This window comes from Terrapene carolina, unplaced genomic scaffold (assembly GCF_002925995.2).
Source record: "Terrapene carolina triunguis isolate 2854851 unplaced genomic scaffold, T_m_triunguis-2.0 Scaffold94, whole genome shotgun sequence".
Taxonomy (NCBI): Eukaryota; Metazoa; Chordata; order Testudines; family Emydidae; genus Terrapene; species Terrapene triunguis.
In genome coordinates this window covers 3,059,500-3,072,822 of record NW_020664445.1, presented here as the reverse complement: position 1 = coordinate 3,072,822, position 13,323 = coordinate 3,059,500, and the positions used below count along the sequence as shown (strand labels likewise).

The following is a 13,323-nucleotide window of genomic DNA, read 5'->3' as shown; positions in this document are numbered from 1 at the left end:
CTGCTGAGCTCCAGTTCATTTGCAAATTTGACACCATCAGATCAGGATTAAACAAAAACTGTGAATGGCTATCCAACTACAGAAGCAGTTTCTCCTCCCTTGGTGTTCACAGCTCAACTGCTAGCAGAGCACCTCACCCTCCCTGAGTGAACTAACCTCGTTATCTCCATACTGATTTATACCTGCCTCTGGAGATTCCATTACTTGCATCTGAAGAAGTGAGGTTCTTACCCACGAAAGCTTATGCTCCCAATACTTCCGTTAGTCTTAAAGGTGCCACAGGACCCTCTGTTGCTTTTTAGAGAAGATTAAGGCTATTTTCCAACTCAGCTGATAAAACAAACATCCCATTACACCTACACCCTTTGCCACACACGCCTCATAAAAACAACATAGGTGTGTTCTACAAGTACATTCTGTTGTAAGAGTATAAGTGCATGATATGAAACAGAACTGAGCTTGGAGACCATTTGAGTCCAGCATATAGGAAAAGTCACAAAACGGTAATTTTCAGTAATATGTATATGAATCCTATGTGTGCCTCAGTTTCCCTCTGTACTTTGCACTGCTACCCACTGGGGGTAAAAGCCTTGTGTCTCCTCTTGACGAAGAACAGTAGGCACGAGGTGTGTACGTCACCTTGCCATCTGGGGTGCAATGAATGTGTCAACAAGTAACTGCCTGGAACCTGCTGAAACTGACCCACATGAATGGAGAATCCAAGAGGGAAGCCCCAATTACCAGAATGTTCACACCTAGCAAACAACCAGAAAAGAGATTTTCCCTCACCTCTCAGCAGGGAAGCCAAGCCAAGGCCCCAATTTGAGAACAAAGGGAAAGGTGCTGGATGGTGGAGTTAAGTGCTCCCTTTGAAGAAACACAGGGCTCTCACCTGGGACTGAGAAAGGGGCAGAGAGAGAGCGAACGCACACGAGCAAGCCTGGAATGGAGGCCATAGCAGCTTGGCTGGCTGATCGCACTGTTTTAGCCAGATGGACTATGTCTTAACTTTTATTTCTCTATGCTAATCTAAGGACTTCCAATGCCATGTTTCAGTTGAATACCAAACACTACTCTGTTTGGAGGGCCGGCTTTGGTGAAAATGGTGCCCTAGGTGAACTTGTATTTTGGCGCCACCCCTCCCACCATCACCCCTGGCTCCTAGGGGCTCCTCCCACCCCCACCCCATCGCCATTCAATGTAGATTAGCGTCTCCCGTGGTCCATTGTGATTTATGTGTCCCTTGATGAACCACTTACTTTGACTAGTCCCTTCAAAATATACTGGCTAACTACCTTGTGGGCATTACTCCAGGAGCAGAAGAAAGGGTGGTACGGTATATGGTGTATTGCCACAGTTACTTCTGTGCTGCTGCGGTGGCTTGTGGTGCCTGGCGCTTGGCCTGCGCGTCAAGGCAGGCTTCACGCTGTCACATGGGGGCTGCATCTTGCCAGAGCCCACGGCCCTCCTGCAGCCCCTAGCCACTCCTGGCTCATCACAAGCATTGTGACAGGAAGTACCAAGCAGCAATAATAATAATGATACGTGTACGTGTACGTGTACGTGTGTGTGTGACAATCTGTCTTTCAAAAGGCAATGAACTTGGCCTTTCATTTCAAAACACAGCTACGGCCATTCTTTTCTTTAAAAATTAGATACGTTCAGATACAAATCAGTACTTTAACAAAGTCCAAAGAGCCAAGTAATGATGAAAAAGCAACATCATCAACTTGCAAGGCCCATGCACATTCTTATACTCCAACTGGCTAGTTAAACTGCAGGACAGTTCCGTGACAGCCATCCGTTTCTAAGCCAGACATCTTGACGGGGATCTTACACTCACCCCAGAGGTACTTCAGTATCTGCCCATCAGCCAGCTGCAGAGCTATTGCTCTGGTCTTCGGATTACAGCACAGGCTGATCACATCCCCATCCACAGGCATAGACAAACTAGAAAAAGTACATGAGAGAGAATGTTACAATGCTACAGTGGATAAGCATCCAGTGCACTGGACATGCCTCTACATTTAATGGGGTGGGAAGGGAGAGGCTAGCAGACACCGTTTCTGGTAGTACTAGCTGGAGGTGAATGGATAGATAACACATTAGTCTCCATAACAGCTCTCTGCAGAGTGATGTTAAACTTGCACCAATTCAATTAATACCGTGAAGAAGAGAGTAAAAGTCCTGGCCCCAGTCCCTCACTGGCCTCCACTGGCTTGGAACATGTGCCTGCCAGCAACACTTCACTGATCATGGGGCACTAAATTACTCACTCTCATCATGAGTCTTGGGATGTACAGATGGGCATGTTTTAACCCCCCTTCCCAGATGGCCAGAGAGCCTGCAAAGCTCACAGCTGTTGCACATTCAGACACAACTCAAACATGGTTCAAACTTGCCTACATCACAGGACTGCAACATGGGCACTGCCAGGTTTTAGTGGGCCCCCAAAGAAATGGATTTCTACAACATACCTGGGCAACCCAACACCCTTTGAATCTAGGAGCTTTAGTAGAAAGAGAACTCAGGCTAAACCCATCAGTAGGCAATGGGCACCACTACAAAACATGGAGCTTTCCCAGCAAGATACCTGGCTGTGGGGCTCACTGAGAGGTGCCTGGAGCATGCTGGGAAGGCAGAGGAGGTTGCAGCTATAGTCCTCTCATTGGTCAAAAGGAGCCATTACTAACTTTTATAGTAACTTGAGTTTTTTGAGATGTTTTGTCCCTATTGGCCTCTCAGAGTTGGTAAGACAACTCCCACCTGTTCATGCTCTCTGTAGGTGTGTATATATAACTCCTCAATATATGTTCCACTCTATATGCATCCAAAGAAGTGGACTGTAGCCCACGAAAGCTTATGCTCTAAATAAATTTGTTAGTCTCTAAGGTGCCGCAAGTACTCCTGTTCTTTTTGCGGATACAGACGAACACGGCTGCTACTCTGAAATTTGTCCCTACAGGTGCTCAACCATAGGATGCATGCGCTTGTGTGCTCTCAAAAGGAGAATGCAAAGCAGCCTCCCGTGCTTGTGCAAAGCAGCACCTCGTGTCCCCGCACGAGGGCATGTAAGGACATGTAATCTGCTACCAACTGGTTCCTTCTTGACTGTGAAGCACAGCTGAGGGGGAAGACGACAGGAGGTGGAGCACTCACAGGGACAAAACACCTTGAAAAATTCAAGTTACTGTAAGTTAAGTAAGCTCTCTGTGTATATGTCCCTATGAGTGCTCCCCCTTCAGAAACTCCCAAGAAGTAATTCAGTGAGAGATGGGTGCTCAGGAGGTAAGTCTAAGATGGTTTGGAGGACAGTGTCACCAAAGGCAGTATCATCCCTGGAAGGAGGAACAGCAGCATGATGCTTGGCAAAAGTATGGATGGAAGACCAAGTCTCAGCACTACAAATTTCTTATACAGGAATACCCTTTAGTAGAGCTATAGAAGTAGACAGAACTCTGGTGGAGTATGCTGTCACGCTGCAGGGGGGTTGCATCCCAGTATCTCTGTTCAGGCCATGATTTTTAGCAAATGTAACAGGAGGAAGCAGACCCCACTGGGGCTAGAGATGCTGCATTAGAAGGACCTTGAATCTAGCTCCTCTATCATTCCATGATCTGCCTGTACACACCTTACCTGTAGACAGGATGGGGGTGCCTCCAAGGCAGCAGAGGCAGTTTGAATGCGTCACTATGGGGAAAAGACCTGTGGCAGGTCTGGCAGGGTTTAAACCCCAAGGTCTTTGGCATAACCCAGGAGGTGGCAAGCCCAAGTAAAAGAGGAGAGAAGGGATTAGCTCCCTTCTAATCACAACTATAAAATAAACTAATTAGAACAAAATAACTTAGAAATGGAGAATTTGAAAGACTAATGGAATATCGAGAAAAGGCTGGAAGCCGTAGAATCAGCTGGATGCACAATTGCTCTGTCTTGAGCTTCAGGCAGTTGAGAAGGAACCGCATGGCGGCTGGTCCTTATATGCCCTTGTTAGGAGGCACGAGGCGCTGCTTTGTGCAAGCATAAGCCCAAAGACGCTGCTTTGCATTCTCTGGTTGAGCGTGCACAGGCACTCCTATGGTGGAGCACCCACAGGTGCAGATACTCAGAAAAGAAGCAGATATTCGGATCAAGCACCCATTCAATTTTACTGCCCCCAAGTGGTAAAGTTAATTCTGGTGGCTCAGCTGCCCCCCGGCATGAGCAGTGGGGACCCTCAAGTTGCTTGGACAGGCCACAGAATCCATTACAAACTACCAGCCGGGTGTGGCAGCAGTGGAAAATTCTTGGCTATTCCCAGAGTGGGGTGAAGCTCAGGGCTGAGAGGAAATGCTGGACTGGCATCCCTGAAGAGCCAAGTCCCCTATTTAGCTTCTTGTCTCCATGCCCTGAACGTGTCTGGCCCTGACCCAGTGGGAGCTCCCCTGGGAGAAGCATGGCACCACCTTGTGCTCCATACTCATTCAACAGCATCTCTGCCAAGACCCCAGTAATGTGCTGGCCCTAGGGGCAGAGGCCCCACATGGACTCTTGTATTACGGAGCCATTTCCAGCATCCCTGTCGCTGCAGCACACAGGTATCCAATCTGATGCAATACCTTTTGCCAAGAAATCCCCACGATGAGCCACAACATGTCAATGGTAGGGAGGAGCCTGATAGCACCCAGAGTTTACAGGGTGCACTGGCTCACCAGCAGGAGCCAGCCAGCACGTGTGCCACAAGCCCATCCCAGACCCCTGGAGCATAAGAACATAAAGAATGGCCATTCTGGGTCAGACTAAAGGTACATCTAGCCCAGTATCCTGTCCTCCAACAGTGTCTAATGCCAGGTGCCCCAGAAGGAATGAACAGAACAGGCAATCATCAAGTGATCCATCCCATTGCCCATTCCCAGCTTCTGGCAAACAGAAGCTAGGGACACCATCCCTGCCCACCCTGGCTAATAGCCATCGATGGACCTATCCTCCATAAACTTATCTAGTTTTTTTTGGAACCCTGTTATAGTCTTGGCCTTCACAACATCTTCTGGCAAGGTGTTCAACAGGTTGACTATGCGTTGTGTGACAAAATACTTCCTTTTGTTTGTTTTAAACCTGCTGCCTATTAATTTCATTTGGTGACCCCTAGTTCTTGTGTTATGAGAAGGAATAAATAACACTTCCTTATTTACTTTCTCCACACCAGTCAAGATTTTATAGACCTCTATCATATCCCCCCTTAGTCATCTCTTTTCCAAGCTGAAAAGTCCCAGTCTTATTACTCTCTCCTCATATGGCAGCCGTTTCATACCCCTAATTATTTTTGTTGCCCTTTTCTGAAACGTTTCCAATTCCAATATTTCTTTTTTGAGATGGGTCGAACACATCTTCACACAGTATTCAAGATGTGCGTGTACCATGGATTTATACAGAAGCAATATTATATTTTATATCTTATTATCTATAACTTTCTTAATGTTTTCCAACATTCTGTTAGCTTTTTTGAATGCCGCTGCACACTGAGTGGTTTTCAGAGAGCTATCCACAATGACTCCAAGATCTCTTTCTTGAGTGGTAACAGCCAATTTGGACCCCATCACTGTAGATGTATAGTTGGGATTATGTTTTCCAATGTGCATTACTTTGCATTTATCAACATTGAATTTCATCTGCTATTTTGTTGCCCAGTCACCCAGTTTTGTGAGATCCTTTTGTAGCTCTTTGCAGTCTGCCTGGGATTTAACGATCTTGAGTAGTTTTGTATCATCTGCAAATTTTGTCGCTTCACTGTTACCCCTTTTTCAAGATCATTTATGAATATGTTGAATAGGACTGGTGCCAATACAGACCCCTGCGGGACACCACTATTTACCTCTCTCCATTCTGAAAACTGACCATTTATTCCTACCCTTTGTTTCCTATCTTTTTACCAGTTACCAACCCATGAGAGGACCTTCCCTCTTATCCCATGACAGCTTAGAGGCCTTTATTCATTTCTAGAATTGCTTGCAAGTTTTCATAAGCAGCACAAGGAGTGTAAAGCTCCTTTCCAGTACCGGAGACGTAGGCACCCTCCCTCTGCCTCAAGACCTTCAGTCAGATGGTGGATGACAGAGTGCGTGGCAAGCTGCCCCTGGCTGACTGCCAAGAAGGTGTCATCCTGCAGCCAGGTGAAAAGCCGGAACGCCAGAGGATTCACCTGCTTGCCCTCGCCGCAGCACACCTCGACTCTGTACGATTGAAAGAGAGAGATTGAGAGTCAGTGTCAATGTGCCAGTGACACCCACCATCACTACCTGGAGAAGAGGGCCATCCCTGGCACTCCAGTCAGCAAGGGGATAGAAAAGGTTACTAACCTGTTCTGTAACTGTTGTTTTTCCAGACATGTTCCACATGTTCATTCTACTTCAGGCTTTGGTGTGCCCAGTGTGCAGCGTTGGAGATTTTTCCCTTAGCAGTACCTGTTGGAACAATGCATGTGCCCTCTGCCCCTTGAGCTGCTGAGCGATGGTATAAAGGGCAGAGTCACCCCTGACTCTCCATAGGGCCTTCTTAGTTGACAGACGGTGCTATAGAGGGGTAGGGGGATGGGACATAGAATGGACATGTGCAACACATCTCAAACAAGAGTTACAGAACAGGTTATTAACCATTTTTCTTCTCCGAGTGATTGTGCATAACCACTCCACTTCAAGTGATGCACACTTGGTGAATTCAAGTGATGAATTCAGAGGTGGGATTGGAGTCTATCTGAACAGTGATTGTACAACTACATGTCCAAACCTGGCATTGTCTCTAGAATGTTGAGATATGGCATAATGAGATGCAAATATATGTACTGATGACCAAGTTGCAGTTCTACAAATGTCCTGTAGAGGCACTTGAGTTAGATAAGCTTCAGAAGCTCTGCACCATCTCATCAAGTGTGCTACCATGCTATTTGGCAGAGTCACATTGGCAATGTGATAGCACAAACAGGAAATCAATGACAAGATTCTCTGAGTCGAGACTGGAGTACCCTTCATCCTGTCCATGACTGCCATAAACAGCTATGAGAATGATCTAGTTCTGTCCAAGTGAAAAGCTAATGCTCTCCTGACATCCAATATATGGGCACAAGGCTTAGGAAAGAAGGCTGGTAAGTATATTGCCTGATTAGTTTCTCACTTGATGTCACTTTGGTCAGAAACTTAAGATACGGGCACAAGTATACTTTTAAAAGCGTCCTTTTAAAAAATGTATATGGTGGGTCAGATACCAGGGCTTGTAATTTTCCTACTCACCTTGCAGAGGTAATTGCCACCAAAAAAGGCTACTTTAATTGAAAGACGAAGCAACAAACAGGTAGCCAGTGGTTCAAAGGGCAGACCCATCAGCCTTGTTAACATCTGATTTAAATCTAAAGGAGCGATACAATCATAGAATAGAATCATAGATTATAGAATATCAGGGTTGGAAGGGATCTCAGGAGGTCATCTAGTCCAACCCCCTGCTCAAAGCAGGACCAATTCCCAACTAAATCATCCCAGCCAGGGCTTTGTCAAGCCTGACCTTAAAAACCTCTAAGGAATCCTCTACTTGGGAATGATAACACTGCTCTACAGCCAAAATGCTTCTGAAATAAATGTAGTCAAACTTTACTAATTCTGGGTCACTGAGAACGAAAATGATGCTTAAAATTGTTGATTGGCTCTAGTTTTCAAGATATGCTATTGGGTCAGTATATACGACCCTTGACTTGGGAATGGCGGGGGATAAGTGAGTTATAAAGGGAAGGGATCTCAATTTAAACCAGAAATGACTAAAATACATCTTTGACTGGATCTATGAATAAATCTATGACTGGGTTTGGACAGTACTTGCTTTTTAGGCAAAACAATGAATGATGCAATCTGAAGCTGGTATTGCGTCATACATGATATGAATTGCATCATGTTATTCCTAGAAGTCATGGATGATGCAATCATAACGAAGCTTACATCACTCTGCTGAACAAATTGCCCTATATCAGCTCTAGAAATCATACAGTGTCGTGCTCTCTTATTTGTCAGTGCTTGATTTTGCAAAGGGACACATTTCTGTTTAGCCAAAGTGAGCAGAGATGCCTCATACTTGTTTGAACAGTGCAGATAACTTCTGCTATGTTTGTGGTGAAGTGACTTTTGCATCACAAAAGCTCAGTATAACCACTATGGTTAAGAAAGCCTATCACCTTTATTCTGGCTGCAAAATTGGAGATCAGGACAAGAGGTGGGCCCCACACATATGCTGCAACACTTGTGCAACAAATCTTCGCCAGTGGTTGAACAGGAAAAGGAAATCTATGCCTTTTGCAGTGCCAATGATTTGGAGCGAGCCAACAGCTCATACCAGCAATTGTTACTTCTGCATGGTGCCTCCAGTTGGGAAAGGTGTGTCAAAGAAGAAAAAGTGGACTGTGCATTATCCAAACATTCCATCAGCTACACGCCCAGTACCCCACGGAGAAGGACTGCACCAGAATCAGTCTCACTTGAGTCAGACGAGGAAGAGGAAGAGGATGAAACTTCTGGTCCTGAATCATCAATGTCACAGGACCCACATTTTCTCCCATCCTCCTCCTCTGAACCACGCCTCATAACACAAGGTGAACTGAATGACCTTGTCAGGGATTTGGAACTACCCAAGAGTAAGGCAGAGCTGTTGGGCTCCAGACTACAGCAGTGGAATCTCCTGGCAGGTGATGTTAGGGTTTCCATGTTCCGTGACCGTCAAAAGGATCTTGTCCCATTCTTCTTCATGGAAGGTGATCTTGTAGCCTGCAACAACATCGATGGTGTGATGGCAGCCCTCAACATCGTTCACGATCCAGATGAGTGGAGACTGTTCATTGATTCATTGAAGACGAGTCTTAAAGCTGTTTTACTGCATAACGACAATGTTTTGCCATCAATTCCAGTTGGTCATGCAGTCCATATGAAGGAAACCTATGACAACATGAAACAACTTTTGAGGTGCATAAACTATGACCAACATCAGTGGCAGCTTTGTGGCGATTTGAAGGTTATTGCTCTCTTGCTTGGTCTGCAGACTAGATACACAAAGTACTGCTGTTTTCTCTGCGAATGAGATAGTCGTGCAAGAGATTCCCACTACATCAAGAAAGATTGGCCACTCTGACAGTCATTGGAGCCTGGGAGGAAAAGTGTTCAGCATCCACCACTTGTTGAATCAAGGAAGATTTTGTTACCACCCTTACACATCAAGCTGGGTCTGATGAAGAACTTTGTCAAGGCCATTGACAAAACACAAGCAGCTTTCAAGTACCTCCATGGAAAATTTCCAAGGTTAAGTGAAGCTAAGATAAAGGAAGGTGTCTTTGTTGGTCCTCAGATTCGTGAACTTCTTCGAGATGATGCATTTGACCATGGACTGCGTGGCAAGGAAAAGACGGCATGGAAAGCCTTCCGAGTTAGTGGCAATAAATTTTCTCAGAAACAACAAGGCAGACAACTACAGGTTGTTGGTGGAAAACCTCCTCAAGGCATACAAAAGCCTTGGTTGCAACATGTCACTAGAGATACATTTTTTGCACTCTCATCCAGATTTTTTTCTACCAAACTGCGGAGCAGTGAGCGACGAGCACGGCGAGCGATTTCACCAGGACATTGCAACAATGGAGAAACGCTATCAGGGCAAATGGAGCCCATCAATGCTTGCAGACTATTGCTGGACAGTGACAAGAGATGCTCCATTTAATGAATACAAGAGACAAGCCAAAAAGCGCCGAGTAGACACTGAATAGGACTAAACTATGTACATAATAGTTTTTTGCCTTTTGTTTCATAATAAATTTTATTTATATAACCCTTTTGCTGATTTTTAAAGTGTTACATAAACAGGACAGGTGAAATATTATCATGTAAAGCAACCATAAACACATGAAAAGACCTAGGTTTACAATTTATGATTAAAACTCTACTATCTACACAATATACATAGACATAAAATGTAAAAACTTAAATATCTTAGAAACAGTAGCCAATCAGTTGTTTTAATTGTCATATTTGAATTCAGCACATCAAAATACATAATAAATAGCACATTTTATCTCTGAAGCAGACGACTTCTCAAAAATTGTAGACCAGTGTAACCAGGCCAGACTCTTCAAGAATTTGAGTGACATCAGACTAGAAAAAACGGAGTGATTAGCAATTGAAGGGTAGAAAGCAGAGATAGCTGCTAGGTGAGCCCTGATGGAACTAACAGAAAGACTTTGTTGTTTCAGATAGAAGAAATCGTCCAGAATATGCTGTATAAGAACCCAGCCTGGAGAAACCCCTTCTGTTGAGACCACAGGGAGAATCATTTCAACTTTAACAGGTAAATATACCAAGAAGATCATTTTTGGCTATTCAAGAGGTTGTTTTGCACATCCCTTGAAGAGACTTCCTCCTGGGGTGTTACAGCCTGCACGCTCCATGGTTACGATGAAGAGCAACTGGCACGGGATGAAGGTGGTGACCATGGTCCTGTGAAACAGGTCTGCTTCTGGAAGCAATGTCAATGGAGTCCTGATTGAGAGACTCAGCAGAGCGGAAAACCAATGCTGGCAAGGCCACGCCAGTGCTAGGAGGATCATGCGAGTATAATGCTGCTTGACTTTTAACACCCTGGGGAGGAGTGGAACCAGAGGGGAACCATAGATGAATTTTGTCTTTCCAAGGCAACAGGAAAGCGTCTGTCAGAGACACTGGACTGTGACCTACTCTTGAACAAAACTGCTGACGCTTTATGAGTTGACTTACAAAGAGGTCTATGTGGGGAAACCCCAGGCTTAAAATAGGACTCTGACTATATCAGGCTGGAGAGACCACTTGTGATGACTAATTAGCAAAGATCTGCTCAAGCGGTCTGCTGGAATGTTCCGGACAACCGGATGGCAGGAGACTTTGAGGTGAATCTCTGTGTTCCAAACGCCCAAAGGTGTATCTCCTCTTGGCATAAAAGACAAGATACGGCCCCTCCCTGTCTGTTCATGTAGAACATCTCTACTAGTTCTTACAGACAACACAGAAAATTCCTTCCCTTGATGTGGGGCAGGAAAGTGTGACAAGCTAGATCAGAGGTGGGCAAACTATGGCCCAGGGGCCGCATCTGGCCCTTCAGACAGTTTAATCTGGCCCTCGAGCTCCCGTTGGGGAGCGGGGTTCCAGGGCTTGCCCCACTCCGGCGCTCCAGCCGGGAAGCAGTATCAAGGGCTTTTCCCACTCTGCGTGGCTCCTGTAAGCAGCAGTATGTCCCCCCCCCTCCAGCTCCTACGCATAGGGGCAGCCAGGGGGCTCTGCACGCTGCCCCTGCCCCAAGCACCACCCCTGCAGCTCCCATTGGCCAGGAACCACAGCTATAAGGGCGACACCTGCAGATGGGGCAGCGTGCAGAACTGCCTGGCCGTCCTTCCGTGTAGGAGCTGGAGGGGGGACATGCTGCTGCTTCCGGGAGCTGCTTGAGGTAAGCACCGCCCAGAGCCTGCACCCGACCCCTCCTTGCCTCAACCCCTGCTCCAGCCCTGATCCCCCTCCTGCCCTCTGAACCCCTCGGTCCCAGCCTGGAGCATCTTCCTGCATCCCCAAACACTCATGCCCAGTCCCACCCCAGAGCCAACACCCCCAGCCAGAGCCCTCACCCCCTCCCGCACCCCAATCCGCAATTTCGTGAGCATTCATGGCCCGCAATACAATTTCCATACCCAGATGTGGCCCTCGGGCCAAAAAGTTTGCTCACCCCTGAGCTAGATGAATGGCTCTCAATTCCCTCATGTTTATGTAGAGAGCTAAATCTTGGCCATACCAGGGACTGTTAGTCTGTAGATTCCCCAGGTGGGCTCCCCAATCTAGGGCAGAAGCGTCTGTAACCAGAGTCAGTATGGGTTGTGGGAGAACGAAGGTGAACTCCCACACATATGTTGGCTGGGTCCATCCATGAGTCCGAAGAGGCTAAGACTGCCATGGGCACTCGGACCAACAAGTCCAGTCACATATCGGGGAGTACACTGAGCTCAGTCAGCCCTGCAACTTCCTTAGATAAAGACTGGCATGCTGAACCACATACATACACGAGGCCACATACAGAAGTCTGAGGCAGCTCCTTACAGCCATGGTTGGATGGGCCTTTAGTCTAATGAGATGGCTGACAGTCTGGACTCTGGTTTACAGGAAGAAAGCCCCGGCTACAATAGGATATAGGACCACACCTATAAACTCTATTCTTTGAGCGAGGAGAAGACTGACTTTTCCTCATTGATCAACGGTCCCAGCACTCTGAATACAAACTTGACCACACTGAATTCTACCTGGCTCTTGGACTGACCTCTCACCAACTAGTGGTCCAGGTATGGAAAACAGCAGAACTCCTGTTTTCCTTAGGAATGCAGACCACCATGCATTTTGTGAACACTCACAGGGCCGCGGACAGGCCAACAGTCAGGAATGTAAACTGACCATAAATCTGAGGAATCTCCTGTGGCTTTGATGGATTGACACATGGAAATACGAATCCCTCAAGTCAAGGGCAGCATACTAGTCACTGGGATCCAAGGAGGGAATAATGGATGCCAGGGTGACCATACAAAATTCCTTGCATATTTGATCAGCTTTCTCAGGTGGGTTTGAGCCTTCCTTTTGCCTTTGGAATTAGGAAGCAGCATGAATAAAATCCTTTCCCTCTGTGGAGATAAGGGATCTTCTCTATGGTTCCCAATAGCAGGAGAGACTGGACTTCCCAAAGGAGGACCTCCTGTGAGAGTGGCCTCTCAAATAACCGATTGGAAAAAACAGGAACAGGAGAAGCTGCTGCAAGGCAAACTGGTAAGCTGTCTTCAACAAAAGAATCAGACTGCTTTGCATTTCCAGGCTGTCTGGACAAGCCGATGAGAAGTGAGGAGGTGGTGGTCTCCTCCTATGACTCATCCTTTTCCTCCTAGTCTGGACAGGTTGCTATGGCGTAAAGGGCTGGTAACAGTGGAATGACTGATGACAGAATTGCTTTTTAGAGAGTGGAGTATAAACCCCACAAACTTCAGCATAGCCTTGGAGTCCTTGCAACTGTGATGCTTATCAGTCTGCTGGGAAAATAGGGTCAGTCCCTCAATGGAGAGATACCCAATAGTCTGCTGGACCTCCAGAGGAAGACCTGATGACTGAAGCCATGAACACGTACACATTGTGACAGCAGAGGCCCATGGCCCTGGCTGCAGTCTGTCCCATGCAAAGCAGCCTGGAGAAAGGTCCAAGCAAACAGTTTTCCCTTGTCCACTACTGCCAGAAACTCTTGTCTGGCACCTCAAGTAACTTGTCTACAAACTTGAGA

General features: G+C 46.5%; 1 protein-coding gene across 1 annotated transcript in view; it reads right to left on the bottom strand.

Moving 5' to 3' along the window:
- Positions 1-13,323, bottom strand: part of ELP1 (elongator complex protein 1) — an 89,408-nt gene that overhangs the window by 54,246 nt on the left and 21,839 nt on the right. The window contains exons 11-13 of the mRNA XM_029911318.1: positions 6,033-6,206; positions 1,844-1,950; positions 742-755 (exon numbers count right to left, since the gene is read on the bottom strand). Coding sequence (XP_029767178.1) covers positions 742-755; positions 1,844-1,950; positions 6,033-6,206 — 295 coding nt within the window. The remainder of the gene's footprint in view (positions 1-741; positions 756-1,843; positions 1,951-6,032; positions 6,207-13,323) is intronic.